The sequence below is a fragment of the Ranitomeya imitator genome, chromosome 3 (assembly GCF_032444005.1).
Source record: "Ranitomeya imitator isolate aRanImi1 chromosome 3, aRanImi1.pri, whole genome shotgun sequence".
Taxonomy (NCBI): domain Eukaryota; kingdom Metazoa; phylum Chordata; class Amphibia; order Anura; family Dendrobatidae; genus Ranitomeya; species Ranitomeya imitator.
The window spans coordinates 76,519,766-76,539,718 of record NC_091284.1 but is presented as its reverse complement, the minus strand read 5'-3'; the positions used below and the strand labels follow the sequence as shown (position 1 = coordinate 76,539,718).

Genomic DNA, 19,953 nt, shown 5'->3' with positions numbered 1-19,953 from the left:
GGATCCTGGTGATTCTGACATTGTTTTCTCGTGACATATTGTACTTCATGATAGTGGTAAAATTTCTTTGATAGTACCTGCGTTTATTTGTGAAAAAAATGGAAATTTGGCGAAAATTTTGAAAATTTCGCAATTTTCAAACTTTGAATATTTATGCAATTAAATCACAGAGATATGTCACACAAAATACTTAATAAGTAACATTTCCCACATGTCTCCTTTACATCAGCATAATTTTGGAACCAATTTTTTTTTTTGTTAGGGAGTTATAAGGGTTAAAAGTTGACCAGCAATTTCTCATTTTTACAACACCATTTTTTTTTAGGGACCACGTCTCATTTGAAGTCATTTTGAGGGGTCTATATGATAGAAAATGCCCAAGTGTGACACCATTCTAAAAACTGCACCCCTCAAGGTGCTCAAAACCACATTCAAGAAGTTTATTAACCCTTCAGGTGTTTAATAGGAATTTTTGGAATGTTTAAATAAAAATGAACATTTAACTTTTTTACACAAAAAATTTACTTCAGCTCCAATTTGTTTTATTTTACCAAGGGTAACAGGAGAAATTGGACCCAAAAAGTTGTTGTCCAATTTGTCCTGAGTACGCTGATACCCCATATGTGGCAGTAAACCACTGTTTGGGCGCATGGGAGAGCTCGGAAGGGAAGGAGCGCTATTTGACTTTTCAATGCAAAATTGACAGGAATTGAGATGGGACGCCATGTTGCGTTTGGAGAGCCACTGATGTGCCTAAACATTGAAACCCCCCACAAGTGACACCATTTTGGAAAGTAGACCCCCTAAGGAACTTATCTGGATGTGTGGTGAGCACTTTGACCCACCAAGTGCTTCACAGAAGTATATAATGCAGAACCGTAAAAATAAAAAATCATACTTTTTCACAAAAATTATATTTTTGCCCCCAATTTTTTATTTTTCCAAGGGTAAGAGAAGAAATTGGACCTCAAAAGTTGTTGTCCAATTTGTCCTGAGTACGCTGATACCCCATATGTGGCAGTAAACCACTGTTTGGGCGCATGGGAGAGCTCGGAAGGGAAGGAGCGCAGTTTGACTTTTCAATGCAAAATTGACAGAAATTGAGATGGGACGCCATGTTGCGTTTGGAGAGCCACTGATGTGCCTAAACATTGAAACCCCCCATAAGTGACACCATTTTGGAAAGTAGACCCCCTAAGGAACTTATCTAGAGGTGTGGTGAGCACTTTGACCCTCCAAGTGCTTCATAGAAGTTTATAATGCAGAACCGTAAAAATAAAAAATCATATTTTTTCACAAAAATTATATTTTTGCCCCCAATTTTTTATTTTTCCAAGGGTAAGAGAAGAAATTGGACCTCAAAAGTTGTTGTCCAATTTGTCCCGAGTACGCTGATACCCCATATGTGGCAGTAAACCACTGTTTGGGCGCATGGGAGAGCTCGGAAGGGAAGGAGCGCCGTTTGACTTTTCAATGCAAAATTGACAGGAATTGAGATGGGACGCCATGTTGCGTTTGGAGAGCCACTGATGTGCCTAAACATTGAAACCCCCCACAAGTGACACCATTTTGGAAAGTAGACCCCCTAAGGAACTTATCTGGATGTGTGGTGAGCACTTTGACCCACCAAGGGCTTCACAAAAGTTTATAATGCAGAGCCATAAAAATAAAACAAAATTTTTTTCCCACAAAAATTATTTTTTAGCCCCCAGTTTTGTATTTTCCCTAGGGTAACAGGAGAAATTGGACCCCAAAAGTTGTTGTCCAATTTGTCCTGAGTACGCTGATACCCCATATGTGGGGGGGAACCACCGTTTGGGCGCATGGGAGGGTTCGGAAGGGAAGGAGCGCCATTTGGAATGCAGACTTAGATGGAATGGTCTGCAGGCGTCACATTGCGTTTGCAGAGCCCCTAATGTACCTAAACAGTAGAAACCCCCCACAAGTGACACCATTTTGAAAAGTAGACCCCCTAAGGAACTCATCTTGATGTGTTGTGAGAGCTTTGAACCCCCAAGTATTTCACTACAGTTTATAACGCAGAGCCATGCAAATAAAAAATATTTTTTTTTCCACAAAAATTATATTTTAGCCCCCAGTTTTGTATTTTTCCAAGGTTAGCAGGAGAAATTGGACCCTAAATGTTGTTGTCCAATTTGTCCTGAGTACGCTGATACCCGATATGTGGGGGGGAACCACCGTTTGGGCGCATGGGAGGGCTCGGAAGGGAAGGAGCATCATTTGGAATGCAGACTTAGATGGATTGGTCTGCAGGCGTCACATTGCGTTTGCAGAGCCCCTAATGTACCTAAACAGTAGAAACCCCCCACAAGTGACCCCATATTGGAAACTAGACCCCTCAATGAACTTATCTAGATGTGTTGTGAGAACTTTGAACCCCCAAGTGTTTCACTACAGTTTATAACGCAGAGCCGTGAAAATAAAAAATCTTTTTGTTTTCCCACAAAAATTATTTTTTAGCCCCCAGTTTTGTATTTTCCCAAGGGTAACAGGAGAAATTGGTCCACAAAAGTTGTTGTCCAATTTGTCCTGAGTACGCTGATACCCCATATGTTGGGGTAAACCCCTGTTTGGGCACACAGGAGAGCTCGGAAGGGAAGGAGCACTGTTTTACTTTTTCAACGCAGAATTGGCTGGAATTGAGATCGGACGCCATGTCGTGTTTGGAGAGCCCCTGATGTGCCGAAACAGTGGAAACCCCCCAATTATAACTGAAACCCTAATCTAAACACACCCCTAACCCTAATTCCAACGGTAACCCTAACCACACCTCTAACCCTGACACACCCCTAACCCTAATCCCAACCCTATTCCCAACTGTAAATGTAATCTAAACCCTAACCCTAACTTTAGCCCCAACCCTAACTGTAGCCCCAACCCTAACCCTAACCCTAGCCCTAACCCTAGCCCTAACCCTAACCCTAGCCCTAACCCTAACCCTAACCCTAGCCCTAGCCCTAACCCTAGCCCTAACCCTAACCCTAGCCCTAGCCCTAACCCTAGCCCTAACCCTAGCCCTAACCCTAGCCCTAACCCTAGCCCTAACCCTAGCCCTAACCCTAGCCCTAACCCTAGCCCTAGCCCTAACCCTAGCCCTAACCCTAGCCCTAACCCTAGCCCTAGCCCTAACCCTAGCCCTAACCCTAGCCCTAATGGGAAAATGGAAATAAATACATTTTTTTTTATTTTTCCCTAACTAAGGGGGTGATGAAGGGGGGTTTGATTTACTTTTATAGCGAGTTTTTTAGCGGATTTTTATGATTGGCAGCCGTCACACACTGAAAGACCCTTTTTATTGCAAAAAATATTTTTTTGCAATACCACATTTTGAGAGCTATAATTTTTCCATATTTTGGTCCACAGAGTCATGTGAGGTCTTGTTTTTTGCGGGACGAGTTGACGTTTTTATTGAAAACATTTTTGGGCACGTGACATTTTTTTATCGCTTTTTATTCCGATTTTTGTGAGGAAGAATGACCAAAAGCCAGCTATTCATGAATTTCTATTGGGGGAGGCGTTTATACCGTTCCCGCGTTTGGTAAAATTGATAAATCAGTTTTATTCTTCGGGTCAGTACGATTACAGCAATACCTCATTTATATCATTTTTTTATGGTTTGGTGCTTTTATACGATAAAAACTATTTTACAGAAAAAATAATTATTTTTGCATCGCTTTATTCTCAGGACTATAACTTTTTTATTTTTTTGCTGATGATGCTGTATGGCGGCTCTTTTTTTGCGGGACAATATGACGCTTTCAGCGGTACCATGGTTATTTATATCTGTCCTTTTGATCGCGTGTTATTCCACTTTTTGTTCGGCGGTATGATAATAAAGCGTTGTTTTTTGCCTCGTTTTTTTTTTTTTTTTCTTACGGTGTTTACTGAAGGGGTTAACTAGTGGGACAGTTTTATAGGTCGGGTCGTTACGGACGCGGCGATACTAAATATGTGTACTTTTATTGGTTTTTTTTTTTTATTTAGATGAAGAAATGTATTTATGGGAATAATATTTTTTTTTTTTTTCATTATTTTGGAATATTTTTTTTTATTTTTTTTACACATTTGGAAAATTTTTTTTTTACTTTTTTACTTTGTCCCAGGGGGGGACATCACAGATCAGTGATCTGACAGTTTGCACAGCACTCTGTCAGATCACTGATCTGATAGGAGTGCAGGCTGCTTCACAGTGCCTGCTCTGAGCAGGCTCTGTGAAGCCACCTCCCTCCCTGCAGGACCCGGATCCGCGGCCATCTTGGATCCGGGGCTCGAGCAGGGAGGGAGGTGAGGAGACCCTCGCAGCAACGCGATCACATCGCGTTGCTGCGGGGGGCTCAGGGAAGCCCGCAGGGAGCCCCCTCCCTGCGCGGTGCTTCCCTGCACCACCGGCACATCGCGATCATCTTTGATCGCGGTGTGCCAGGGGTTAATGTGCCGGGGGCGGTCCGTGACCGCTCCTGGAACATAGTGCCGGATGTCAGCTGCGATAAGCAGCTGACACCCGGCCGCGATCGGCCGCGCTCCCCCCGTGAGCGCGGCCGATCGGCTATGACGTACTATCCCGTCCAGGGTCAGATAAGCCCAGGGCACCTCGACGGGATAGTACGTCTAAGGTCACAGAGGGGTTAAGGTACCTTAACCCCTTAGTGACCGAGCCAAATTTTTGAAATCTGACCAGTGTCACTTTATGTGGTAATAACTCTGCAACGCTTCAACAAATCCCAGTGATTTTGAGATTGTTTTTTCGTGACACATTATACTTTATGATAATGGTAAATTTTGTTCAACATTTTTTGTGTTTATTTATAAAAAATATCAAAAATTTGAGAAAAATGTTAAAAAATTAGCAATTTTCTAAATTTGAATGATTATCCCTTTAATCCAGATAGTCATACAACAGCAAACCATTAATAAATAACATTTCCCACATGTCTGCTTTACATCAGCACCATTTGTAAAATGTTATTTTATTTTGTTAGCATTTTAGGAGGTTTAAAAATGTAGCAGCAATTTTTCATTTTTTCAAAGAAATTTACAAAATTTATTTTTTTAGGGACTTATCCATGTTTAAAGTGACTTTAGGGGTCCCATATATTGGGAAACCCACAAACGTGATACCATTTTAAAAACAGCGCCCCTAAACATATTGAAAACTGCTGTCAGGTAGTTTATTAACCCTTCAGGTGCTTTACAGGAATTAATGCAAAGTGGTATGACAGAAATGAAAATGTGTATTTTTACCACCTAAATGTTGCTAACTTCTAAACAGATTACTACAGCCGTCAGACTCTAAGGCCGCTATTTGGTCATGAATTGCCATGGCAAACATCCGGACCACACAATCATGATCTGAGGGCACCAATTGTAACAAAGAAGAAGCCCCCACACTCTGTTAACCATTTATAATGATGTAGTCACTATTGACAGCAGCATCTAAGGGGTTAAACAGATTTAGATGGTGCAAATACTGATCGTGGCTGGTGCAGCAAGTTGTCAGCTATAGTGTACAGCCGACAGATGCTGGATTGTCATCTGTATGGGGAGGCTATTCTCTTATATCTCAGGTCAGTTAAAAGACGTATTGGCGGTCATTAAGGGGTTAAAATTAAGTTTGTGTTCAAAAATTTTCTTTGTACATTTTTTTGAGAGAGTCGAACTGGGGACTATTTGGCGGGAGTTTTGAAAAGTTTGTATTTCATAGTTATTAGTTTTATGTTAAGTAAATGTTTTTTTTGCAACTGATTATGTGTAGTCTCTTTTATTACATCCCTATGAAGGTCACTGATCACTTTTAGAGCACTGAAATTGCAAACATTAGATATTATAGGTATTTTTCCAGCAGGCGCCTGACAGGCACATTGTATGTGAACTCGTTAGTCCGAATATTGTATGTGACGGAGGGTTAAAGGTTCCCTACGTTTTTTATGGAATGGCTTCTTGTTCCATTTAGTATTTTTATCTTTTCCAATATAATATGATCCAACTTCTTCATCCTCACCACTGTCACCATCTTGCTCTGTTTCAGAATCCAGGACACATTCTTCCACCTCATCATGAGAATCAATCTCACTTTCCTCTCCTAAATCCTCATTCAGTGTGAGGTCTCTATCATCTAACAGCATGTTTGTTACTTCCTCAACATCAAGTTGTTTGGATAAATTGTACATTTTCCTCTCCATTTCAGCAGATAATCTGAAGCAAGAGAAGGAATATGTTAGGGAACTACTGTATATGCCTGAGCAGCACACTTTCTTTTATAAAATCTCCCTTATTTCTATGAAATATCCTCACATTTTGTGCTATACATTCATAAAACAAGCTAAATAAACTATTGTGATGAATAAAAACATAAAATACCAACCTTACTGAATGTGACGTATTCACATACAATGAGCCTGAGAGATCTGTGCAGCTATATCCTCTCCCCTGAAGCTCTGAAATTCAACTGTGATATCAGGTTTCACAGACCTTCAAGAGACAGGAGACTACATGGAGGGAGGGGGTTTCCTCACAATCTGGTGAGGAAGGAGAAATGAAAGTAAAAGAGAAGCGCCTGTCAGATCAGTTGTATGTGACGGAGGGTTAAGAAAGCGAGGGCGGGAGTTGAGAGGACTTTCAGTTTCAGTTCTGGCCTGAGGAGGAAATCTTATGCTGCTGTATGTTGTGTGCTGGAGGAAAAGAGAAGAATAAAATACAGTTAAAGCTTACTCTCTCTTAAATTCCTTACACCGTGTGGACATTACAGTAACTAAGACTTTTGTGTACATATAGAATATACTTTAAAAAAGGCACAAATTAAATGAAGACTAATGCGCCGTGAAAACACCAACATTTAGTGAAAAAAAAAACACGCAATTGACATAACGGATTGAGCCATAAATGTTAATCCCACAGAACCCCTTTAAGATAAAAGTCCATGCAGTCAGTTTATCCGCACAAGCTGGGAGAGTTGTTTAATACAAATACCCAGATGTTTTGCAATTCCCACTGTTCCGATAAGTCAGAAGAGTCCATGTGGATACCTGATCCCATGGTGTTTGTGTACTTGTCATGTCAGGGGAGGGATGTTTCCTGGAAAAGCCCTGGAGTCATTGGGCCTTTCTCCAGCTTGTGCATCTGAGCTCCCCCCAGCCAGTGTGGTGGATGAGAGGCTGGGCTGAGCTCACACACAGTGCTGTGTAGGCCTGGCCATAGCAGGCTCCTCTTCTAACGGATCATGATGTTAATGAGCACCCTGGTCCTGCTGGCCTCCTCACTCTTCATTACTTCCCTGTGTGAAGGGCGGACTTGTAAGTATTTTCCTTCTTTCTCTTTGTGTCTTGTTCCACTATATGTTGTGTATCACGGTAATAATAGGGATAAACACTAAGAGTCAGAGTTTCGTAATCATCCAGGAATCTCTAATAGGAACTGCGGAGTCAGAGATATTAGAGCATTATATGCATCTCAGTCTCTGGCCGACATATAATCCAAAGTACATTTGTGTATGCTGAGGGCGAAGTGGGCACAGTGCTACGAGCTGATAGTGTGCGGCCTGTAACACAGACCACCATGTATCCACACTGTTCCTTTATTGGCCATTGACATCCTGTTGTTTATCATCTCTTTACATCTTGTGTTTTTGTTTGTTTGTTTGTTTGTTTTTACTGGGGATACAATGATTTTGTTTACCATGTAATTAACTTTTTTAGATTGCTTCTCTCATTTCCTGTGACTATTGGGCTCATTATGTTGGATCATCCTTCTGAATTTATGCTGCATTTAATAACGGGAATGTGGAAGTAGTGGAAAAATACATAAAAAAATAAAGACAGCCTTATAATTGAGTAATCTCTCCCGACTTCTCCCTTCACTTGCACACTCTACTGCTCTATACACACGCACACTCCAGCTCCATACACACGCACACTCTACAGCTCCGTACACACGCACACTACAGCTCCATACACACACACTCTACAGCTCCATATACAAGCAGACACTCCAGCTCCATACACACACACACTCTACAGCTCCATACACACGCACACTCTACAGCTCCGTACACACGCACACTACAGCTCCATACACACGTACACTCTACAGCTCCATACACACGTACACTCTACAGCTCCATACACACGTACACTCTACAGCTCCATACACACGCACACTACAGCTCCATACACACACACTCTACAGCTCCATATACAAGCAGACACTCCAGCTCCATACACACACACACTCTACAGCTCTATACACACGCACACTCTACAGCTCCATACACACGCACACTCTACAGTTCCATACACACTCTACAGCTCCATACACACACACTACAGCTCCATACACACGCACACTCTACAGCTCCAAACACACGCACACTCTACAGCTCCATACACATGCACACTCTACAGCTCCATACACACGCACACTCTACAGCTCCATACACACACTCTACAGCTCCATACACACGTACACTCTACAGCTCCATACACACACACACACACTCTACAGCTCCATACACACACTCTACAGCTCCATACACACGCACACTCTACAGCTCCATACACATGCACACTCTACAGCTCCATACACACGTACACTCTACAGCTCCATACACACGCACACTCTACAGCTCCATACACACGCACACTCTACTGCTCCATACACACGCACACTCTACAGCTCCATACACACGCACACTCTACAGCTCCATACACACGCACACTCTACAGCTCCATACACACGCACACTCTACAGCTCCATACACACGCACACTCTACAGCTCCATACACACGCACACTCTACAGCTCCATACACACGCACACTCTACAGCTCCATACACACGCACACTCTACAGCTCCATACACACGCACACTCTACAGCTCCATACACATGCACACTCTACAGCTCTATACACACGCACACTCTACTGCTCCATACACACGCACACTCTACAGCTCCATACACACGCACACTCTACAGCTCCATACACACGCACACTCTACAGCTCCATACACACGCACACTCTACTGCTCCATACACACGCACACTCTACAGCTCCATACACACGCACACTCTACAGCTCCATACACACGCACACTCTACAGCTCCATACACACGCACACTCTACAGCTCCATACACACGCACACTCTACAGCTCCATACACACGCACACTCTACAGCTCCATACACACGCACACTCTACAGCTCCATACACACGCACACTCTACAGCTCCATACACACGCACACTCTACAGCTCCATACACACGCACACTCTACAGCTCCATACACATGCACACTCTACAGCTCTATACACACGCACACTCTACAGCTCCATACACGTGCACACTCTACTGCTCCATACACATGCACACTCTACAGCTCCATACACACGCACACTCTACAGCTCCATACACATGTACACTCTACAGCTCCATACACACGCACACTCTACAGCTCCATACACACGCACACTCTACTGCTCCATACACACGCACACTCTACAGCTCCATACACACGCACACTCTACAGCTCCATACACACGCACACTCTACAGCTCCATACACATGCACACTCTACAGCTCCATACACACGCACACTCTACAGCTCCATACACGTGCACACTCTACTGCTCCATACACACGCACACTCTACAGCTCCATACACACGCACACTCTACAGCTCCATGCACACGCACAGTCTACAGCTAATAATAATAATTTTATTTCTATAACGCCGACATATTCCGCAGCACTTTACATTTTAGAGGGGACTTGTACATACAATAGATATTACAGCATAACAATAAACACATAGGTCAAAACAGATACCAAGAGGAATGAGGGCCCTGCTCACAAGCTTACAACCTATGAGGAAATAGGGGAGACACAAAAGGTGGATGGTAACAATTGCTTTAGTTGTTCGGACCAGCGAAAGTGTAAAGGTACCTTCACACTCAACGATATCGCTAGCGATCCGTGACATTGCAGCGTCCTGGCTAGCGATATCGTTGAGTTTGACAGGCAGCAGCGATCAGGATCCTGCTGTGCCATCGTTCGTCGGAGCAGAAAGGCCAGAACTTTATTTCGTCGCTGGACTCCCTGCAGACATCGCTGAATCGGTGTGTGTGACACCGATTCAGCGATGTCTTCACTGGTAACCAGGGTAAACATCGGGTTGCTAAGCGCAGGGCCGCGCTTAGTAACCCGACGTTTACCCTGGTTACCAGCGTAAACGTAAAAAAAACAAACACTACATACTTACATTCCGCTGTCTGTCCTCCGGCGCTGTGCTTCTCTGCACTGTGAGCGCCGGCCAGCCGGAAAGCAGAGCACAGCGGTGACGTCACCGCTGTGCTTTCCGGCCGGCGCTCACAGTCAGTGCAGAGAAGCACAGCGCTGGGGGACAGACACCGGAAGGTAAGTATGTAGTGTTTGTTTTTTTTTTTACGTTTACGCTGGTAACCAGGGTAAACATCGGGTTACTAAGCGGCCCTATGCTTAGTAACCCGATGTTTACCCTGGTTACCAGGGGACCGGCATCGTTGGTCGCTGGAGAGCTGTCTGTGTGACAGCTCTCCAGCGACCAAACAGCGACGCTGCAGCGATCGGGATCATTGTCTGGATCGCTGCAGCGTCGCTAAATGTGACGGTACCTTAAGAATCGGGTGTTCATATAATACAGCTCCACACACACTCTACAGCTCCATACACACACACACTCTACAGCTCCATACACACACACACTCTACAGCTCCACACACACTCTACAGCTCCATACACACACACACTCTACAGCTCCATACACACGCACACTCTACAGCTCCATACACACACACACTCTACAGCTCCATACAAACACACACACTCTACAGCTCCATACACACACACACTCTACAGCTCCATACACACGCACACTCTACCGCTCTATACACACGCACACTCTACAGCTCCATACACATGCACACTCTACAGCTCCATACACACACACACTCTACAGCTCCATACAAACACACACTCTACAGCTCCATACAAACACACACTCTACAGCTCCATACACACGCACACTCTACAGCTCCATACACACGCACACTCTACAGCTCCATACACACGCACACTCTACCGCTCCATACACACGCACACTCTACAGCTCCATACACACGCACACTCTACCGCTCCATACACACGCACACTCTACAGCTCCATACACATGCACACTCTACAGCTCCATACACACACACACTCTACAGCTCCATACACACACAGCTCCATACACATGCACACTCTACAGCTCCATACACACACACACGCACACTCTACAGCTCCATACACACGCACACTCTACAGCTCCGTACACACGCACACTCTACTGCTCCGTACACGTGCACACTCTACTGCTCCGTACACGTGCACACTCTACTGCTCCATACACGTGCACACTCTACTGCTCCATACACGTGCACACTCTACTGCTCCGTACACACGCACACTCTACTGCTCCATACACACGCACACTCTACAGCTCCATACACATGCACACTCTACAGCTCCATACACGTGCACACTCTACAGCTCCATACACACGCACACTCTACAGCTCCATACACACGCACACTCTACTGCTCCGTACACGTGCACACTCTACTGCTCCATACACGTGCACACTCTACTGCTCCATACACGTGCACACTCTACTGCTCCGTACACACGCACACTCTACTGCTCCATACACACGCACACTCTACAGCTCCATACACATGCACACTCTACAGCTCCATACACGTGCACACTCTACAGCTCCATACACGCGCACACTCAACTGCTCCATACCCATACGTTTCTCAGCGCAGAACAAAAGGACCCGCAGTTGAAATTCTAACAACCGTATTTTTCTCTCCTCCAGTATCATCTGTCAGAGGATAATTGTGAGGCCCCCATACACAATAGAATGTCTTGTATCCTGCCGATATCGGCTTTAAGCCTCATTCAGATGTCAGTGAAGCATGGCCTGAGTATGCATCTATGCTTATGATGCTGTAAAGTTCGGGTCAGGAGAAACGTGGTCTGTCCATGCATCATAGTCCATTGAACCGATGCTTTACGCTAGTTCCAAGTTCCAGTCACCCCCGCAACTTATCTCCCATGAAAACAAAAGGATCAGGCTTTGCAATTTAACATGCTGGATCCTTCTTGGCTCTGACAACATTCTTCTTACAGTATAAATTAGATGGTCTGGTGATATAGAAAGATTAGGCCAACTTTAATCTGTGTTTGGGGTTGCAATTTTTTAGCATATGGGGCCCAATGTTTAAAGCTTATCTGTCACTGAAGAGCCTTTAAAGGGAACATAAACCACAATTAGCATGAATCAGAGACCGGCTGCGTCATTGCATGTTTTACTCTTTTATGTTTCAGAGAAAACTTATAAACATTGGGCAGGGACTATGCGTTGCATCTCAGATGACTAGTCTAGGAAGGTCCCCGGCTGATTCTCCTTGCCCCATTGCCCTTGACTGGCAGGTTTCTCCCTATGTGTGGGTATTGGATGAGACCTGCCATTAAAGGGTATAGGGGCAGGGAGAAGCTGCTGGGGAATCGTGCTTTTGGACTCGTTGCGTCATCCTCGGCTGTAACGTTTCAAAGTAAAACTTGGCTGCAATATTAGAGCCGGTATCTAAATAATGCTGCTCATGGTTCGGGCACAATGAAACAGCTGTTGGGTTCATTTTAAAGATTTTGTCCACTTTGGACAATGAAGCTTTGGTTCCATGAAGATAAGCTAATCACACAGTATCTTGTTGCTATGACCCTGAGCGAGCGGTCAGCTGGGGGTGAACCTGTCAGTAAGTGCTTCATTTCAGTGATGGGCAATCAAAATAACAGAAAAGCAGTTCCAAGATCAGTTTATTGTCTGTGTCATACATAAACATGGAGGGTGCTCCTCCTCAGGGTGCTCCTGAGTGCTAGACTCTCTTTGTAGTCACCTTCCACTCATACTAATAGCTAAATTGTCCTGGGTCAGGGAATCACATTTTCACACACATTCTGGGGGCTCCTAGCAGTGTAAACTAATAACATGAACCCTCTAAAGACTCTCAGAGCTCCTTAATTGACAGGAGGAGGGAGGTGTGGAAGATGCAGAAGGCACTCTAGGGCAGAAGTGTCAGCATTCCTATCTGTAGTTCATCAACCCAGCAGCCATATATGACCTTTCCCTGCTGTCTTAACCCTTTTTCCCAATTTATAACCTTTTCTTAGCAGTCAGGCAAAAGCTGGGCATGAATGAAGAATAGCCAGGTCTACATGGAGGCTGCTTTGTAGTATAATTATAGTCGTTTGTTGGATGGTTTTTGAAGGAGACTCGGTATATTTTTTTATATGTATTTTTATGATTTATTAGCAGACATAGTAGATGTATGTATACATATACTTTTAACTATAGTTGTCAACTTTTAGGACAGGTAATATAGGATTTTTTATTTTTTTTTAAAGCCATGCCAAACAAAGAAGGCCATATAAAAGCACTCAGATTCCGACAGTTTTTGGGAGGATTCTAGTAGATTTTCCAATTTTTCTAGGAGTCCAATAGTTCTACCCTTTTTCTTGAGAGCCTCGTGGACGTTGTGGGAGAATTGGCATGCAAGATTTTAAGGGCGCAGTCAGACGGCCGTATAAATTAGCCCGAGACCGGAACGCAGTGCAAAGACTGGACGGCGGCTCTCCCGTGCATGACAGTGTCTTATATTTATATGAAGCTGTCAAGCTCGGGTCGGGAGAGTCGCCGTCCAGTCCATGTACTGCGTTCCGATCTCGGTCCGATAATACAGCCATCTCACTGCACCTTAAGTGACATTAGGTTAGAGTGAAGTGCTGACAGGGAGCCATGTTTTCCTTGTCAAATTTGAAGGAATCAGAAACACGGGCTCTGAGGAAAATTTGAACACAACCATATCAAAATATCAGACATGGTTTTTCTAATTTCTTGATAGCTTCATTAAATTTTGATGTAACTTAGTTTCCTGGATATAGTTTTGTCTTCTCAGGCCGCATCACAATTTCTTATACGGAAAAAGAGAGCAAATTCATTTTTTGAAGAGAGTAAAGGTGGGGACCTTGAACGAGAATGTATCGAAGAATTGTGTAATAAAGAAGAAGCCCGGGAGATTTTTGAGAATAACCCTGAGACGGTAAGGTCTGTTCTTTTTTCACACTTTTTCTCTTGATGATTTGAACAGTTATTTTGTGCTGATAGACTCCCTTTAATTCAAGTGCAGGCATTTGGTGAACCCTTGGCATGGCCAAAAATCTCAGTGCACCTTCCTACCTAGATGTTTTCATTTCCGCCCCATCTTCCTCGATTTTGACAGCATGTGTTGCAGCTGTCAAACAGCTGCGAGATATGCAGCAGAGGCGACTCGAGCATTTTTTGGAGCACCCTAAAAATACTCGACTAAGACACGAGCATGCTCGGATAACACCCCCAAAGTAAAATAAGACCAACCTGTATTCACTTCACCATTCTGGCAACATCAGTGCTGAGTCTCCCGGGGCTGGTGTATCACTAACAGACAGCTTCAGGCAAAACTGACGTCCAAAGTGAGAACTCTCTCACTTTTTCTGGATGTCAGTTCTCATGGGACATAACAATGTGCCGCGAGTCCCGGGACAACCAGGCGCCGCCATCGTTTGAACAGTGCCGGCATCGGGGGTCAGTATTGGCTGTTTTTATTTTACATGTGAGAATAGGGTACTAGAGAAGGGGTTGTCCGAGTAGTTGACAACCACTTTAATATTTGACTTTCCAAAATATTGTTTTGTTATCTAAAATAATGTTTATAATAATATATTTATAATATATATTTTTTTTATTTTAGGAATACTTTTATCCAAAATATTTGGGTAAGTAGGGCTAATGGTTAAGGTGCATTATAATATTAATGTTTTTATTTGTGGTAGATGCAACTTCTAATACTTCTGCTATGATCACCATAAGGAAGGAGCGCATTCACATTCTCCTTGTGTCCGGCACTTGAGCCCAAGCCCAGCTCACTTAGGCCACGGTCAGTATTTGGTCAGTTTTTTACCTAAGTATTTGAAAGCTAAAACCAGGAGTGGGTGATAAATACAGAAGTGGTGCATATGTTTCTATTATACGGTACTTTTCCTCTGATTGTCCCATTCCTGATTTTTCTTACAAATGCTGAGGTAAAATACTGACCAAATACTGATGTAAAAATACTGATCAAGAGAGGTGAAGCACACATTAATGGCCTATTTTCTGTAACATTTTGTTTGATTTTTTTTTATGCATACATGTTTTATCTTTTACAGCCTGCATTGGAAATTATCGAGATAAAGATGATAAAGCCAGTTACTTGAATTTTGATGGACCCGCCGATCTGAGATCTTGCATTAATGGTTTGTATATTATTTCTTTATGTACATGAGTACAGATAATGTAAGTTGCACGGAGCCCTAATATCCCTTTCATAGAAGGTTAAGGGGCCCTACAGTATTTCTAGATAATTCATAGGCAAAGTTCACACAACCATATTTTCGATCTGAGGGCTGTCCATGAAAAGCACTAGGACCAAGGTTCTTCAATTGGACCTATTTTTTTTCAAAGACCGAATCTGCGCGTGAAAAAAACCTTTTTTTCTGCCAGTTTCTTCTAGATGTCAGATGAGATTCATATACTCAAGTCTATGGGTGCACACAAAAATTGGTTCCCACAGGGATCAACCATTCAACATCCAATTTTTACTGACACATTGCAATTATTTAACATTGAACACTGTATTTGGTCTTGTAAGCTTTGACAACTGCTGATGTATAAAAATGGATCCCATACAGGTCCCATACAGATTGCATACAGATAACAACGGAGATTTTGAAAATCAGACCATTTTTTTAATAAGTTTGTGTGAACTTAGACTTATGGATTTACACAGAGCTTTTGTTTTTTTAGGTGACTGATAGAACTTTAGAATTGTTTAAATAAGTGAATGACTGATAGAAAAGACATCATGAATCTGAATAGAAAATGTGTCTACATATACACAGGATTTAATCCAAGTATTGTGCTATTATCAAAGAATGACAAAACGACGGTTGTCAAAGATTTCGATATTGATGATCTATCCTTAGAATAAAAATGAGCCCTCAGAGGTGATACCTTTTAATGAGTGAGTGAGGTGAGTCATTATGAGATAACACCTCTGAGGACTCTCAATTTTTATTATTCCATCGACTGGGTAACACCGTATAAAGACATATTTTTCCTGTATTCTTAGATAGGTCATCACAATCAGGTCGCTAGTAGTGATGAACGAATATACTCGTTACTCGAGATTTCTCGAGCATGCTCGAGATTTCCTCCCGAGTATTTTTTAGTGCTCGGAGATTTAGTTTTCATCGCCTCAGCTGAATGATTTACCGCTATTAGCCAGCATAAGTACATGTGGGGGTTGCCTGGTTGCCAGGGAATCCCCACATGTAATCAAGCAGGCTAGTAGGTGTAAATCATTCAGCTGCAGCGAAAAAAACTAAATCTTCGAGCACTAAAAAATACTCGGAGGACCCCTGAGCGTGCTCGAGAAATCTCGAGTAACGAGTATATTTGCTCATCACTAGTCGCTAGGTTTCCGATACCTTACATCCCTAATGATCAGCTGTTTCCCTGTCCCATAGTGGCCAGAAATAAGCATTTTTTGCAGTTAAGAACTACAACTCCGCACATTAAATAAAGGCCATTCACTGGTAATGCAGCTCCTATTGAAGTGAATGGGAGCTGCGCTGCAGTACTCGGGAAAGCTACTACACAATGTCTGATGTTGAGGTTTCCCTGCTCTGTAAAATATTTACTTCTTGCCGCTGCAGGGCCTTCAAATAGCTGATTGAGGAGGTCTCCGCTGTCAGACCCTGACAATATGATATCGATGAAAATACCCTAAGGATAGGTCATCAATAGCTAAGGTGAAAGGAAATAGAAGCTGTTCTCACCAGAAAAGTGGGCAGTACATTTCTCCTGCAGTGGCTGCTGTGTACCATATTACATGCCACCCTTGAAATAAATGTACAGTGTTAGGCTATTTTCCACAATTTTTTGGTGAGTTTTTGATGTTGCAGAATTTCTGCATTTATTAAGTAATTTAGGTTGCCTTTATTTTTTTCATTCCTCTTTTGAGTGCGCTTTTTTACATGTCCACATTTCGGACTCTGTGGTTTTTGTCTCTTTTTGATATACCGTGGTATAAATAAAGCTACTTTGCTTTTGATACTACCTCTTATTTGTCTTTGACAAAACTTTATTGATATAGGAGCCTTTGGCTACGTTCCTACTATGAACTTTTGGTGAGTTTTTGATGTTGCCGATATTCTGCACCGTTTCTGCACCTATTATGTAAATTAGGATACTTGTGGTTTTTCTTCGCATTTTTTATGGTGTTTTTTTATATGCATTTTTGACGCTGCGTTTTTGCCTCGCTTTGGTGTGTCATGTTTTAAATAAAGCTGTTTGTTTTTGATACTTCCTGGTCTTTGGCTTTGACAAAACTTTATTTATACAGCGTAGTTACAAGAGAAATTTACATTTTGCAGATTTCAAACTCGCACCGCAGGTCAGTTAAAAAAAAAAAAGCACAGTGGGAATGAGATTTCTGTTATCTGTAAGACGCTGCGTTTTTCAAGCAGCAAATATACGTAGCATCAAAAACTCACCAGAAATTCATCAGGAAAGCCGTGTCTGCTATAGCATAAGCTGCCCTTTTATTAAAACCGTTGTTATAATAATTATTTCATAACTCAATATTACACAGGAAAGTAAGAACATTTGTAATATATCTTATCAGAGAAATCATCTTCTTTCTCTTCCTGGACTGACCATTCACTCTCAAGTCACATGTAACATCTGCATTCACGGAATATACATTTTCCCACTACTGAGATTGGAGATGACAGTTGGTGCTTTTAAAATTCCATGGAGAGGGAGGAGCTAGAGTCAGACACAGACATTCCGCTGCAAGTTCTTCTGAAACCACAGGTACAGTTCTCCATAGAACTTTATGAGCACCAACTTTTCCTACTTCACCAAAGAACTGAGAATTTTGAAAAAGAAAAAAAGAGAACAAATTGAGAATGATCAGCTCAGGAGGCGACAGAAGCAGATGTCTCTGATAAAATATATTACAAAGCTGCTTATTTTGACGTGATATTAATTTATGAAAAATAAAACATTGAAATGTCGCTTACTCTTTAAGTTTTCATTCTGATCCAGTATTGCATATTTGTGTATCACATTTATTTCATAGCTCTTCCAGACCAGTGTAAGCCATTACCATGTAATAAAGATGGATATAAGGAATGCAAGGATGGGAAAGGAGATTTTACCTGTGTTTGTAAACCCGGCTGGCGGGGAGTGCGTTGTGATGAAGGTCAGTGACACTTTCTGTCCCGCTCTCCTCATAAGCATGGATTTTTTTTTATGTACAGTACAATATGATGTGTTAAAAAAAGATGAGTAAATGTAATTATAATATACAGTTCCTGGGCTTGGGAGTAAGCAAAAGAGAGTATACAGACAGGACAGCATGGGACGGCAGCGGATTCTTCCAGTGAGGCAGTGGCAGATCATACGGCTGCTATGGGGTCCGTAAGATGGGGGGGCCCGGTGTCAGCATTGGGCCCACCTCTGACCAGCATCATACTGGTCCTGGTCCATTTGAAAACAAAGAGAGGAGAGGGAGCCGTCAGCTGATGCTTCTTCTCCCATCATTCCCCCTCTGCGTGTAAGCTCTGTGATGTCTCAGCGTGCTGAGCAGTGCAGAGGGTCCGATGATGCGCTGCAGAGACCGGAGCAGTGGGTAGGGAAAGGTGAGTATTTATTTATTTTTAATGTGATGTCTATTTTACAGTGCTGTACGGAGGACTACATGAGACTATAATAATGTACGGATGACTAAATGGGGCCCAAAATAATGCATGGAGGACTATATGGAGTTCATAAAAATGTATGAAGGACTACATGGGGTGCATTATACTGTATGGAGCTCTATAAGGGGCCCATAATACTGTATGGAGGATTATGTGGGGCCCATAATACTATATGGAGGACTATCGGGGGTCCATAATATTGTATGGAGAACTATCTGGGGATAAGTATACTGTATGGAGAACTATCTGGGGCCCATAATATTGTATGGAGAACTATCTGGGGATAAGTATACTGTATGGAGAACTATCTGGGGCCCATAATATTGTATGGAGAACTATCTGGGGATAAGTATACTGTATGGAGAACTATCTGGGGCCCATAATATTGTATGGAGAACTATCTGGGGATAAGTATACTGTATGGAGAACTATCTGGGGCCCATAATATTGTATGGAGAACTATCTGGGGATAAGTATACTGTATGGAGAACTATCTGGGGCCCATAATATTGTATGGAGAACTATCTGGGGATAAGTATACTGTATGGAGAACTATCTGGGGCCCATAATATTGTATGGAGAACTATCTGGGGATAAGTATACTGTATGGAGAACTATCTGGGGCCCATAATATTGTATGGAGAACTATCTGGGGCCCATAATACTGTATGAAGGACAACTATTTGGGGACAAGTATACTGTATGGAGGAATATGTGGGCCCATTACACTATCAGGTGATGTCAGGTGATAAGACCTTACAGTGCAGTTAATAACTGAGGGAGCATCCTGCCTGGTGTTTTGCATAGATGTTAAGGAGGTATATTACGTTGCGCTAGTGAGAATGTTCAAGGAAGGACTGTACCCAGTACTCCGAATAAGAGGGTCACAATTGTAGTCGCAAAGTGATTATATTCTGTGGATAGCATAGAACCCCTTAAATGATGTTTCCCATAAACAAACTTCATTTTAGTAAATATTTTAATGAATAGATCTTTGAATATATGTAATTTCCACAA

At 42.6% G+C, this 19,953-nt stretch overlaps 1 protein-coding gene across 1 annotated transcript in view; it reads left to right on the top strand.

Moving 5' to 3' along the window:
* The first annotated feature begins 7,053 nt into the window (after positions 1-7,053).
* PROS1 (protein S) overlaps positions 7,054-19,953 on the top strand; it is a 124,105-nt gene continuing 111,205 nt past the window's right edge. Inside the window, exons 1-5 of the mRNA XM_069760982.1 lie at positions 7,054-7,310; positions 14,035-14,192; positions 14,880-14,904; positions 15,337-15,423; positions 18,315-18,437. Coding sequence (XP_069617083.1) covers positions 7,238-7,310; positions 14,035-14,192; positions 14,880-14,904; positions 15,337-15,423; positions 18,315-18,437 — 466 coding nt within the window. The 5' untranslated portion in view covers positions 7,054-7,237. The remainder of the gene's footprint in view (positions 7,311-14,034; positions 14,193-14,879; positions 14,905-15,336; positions 15,424-18,314; positions 18,438-19,953) is intronic.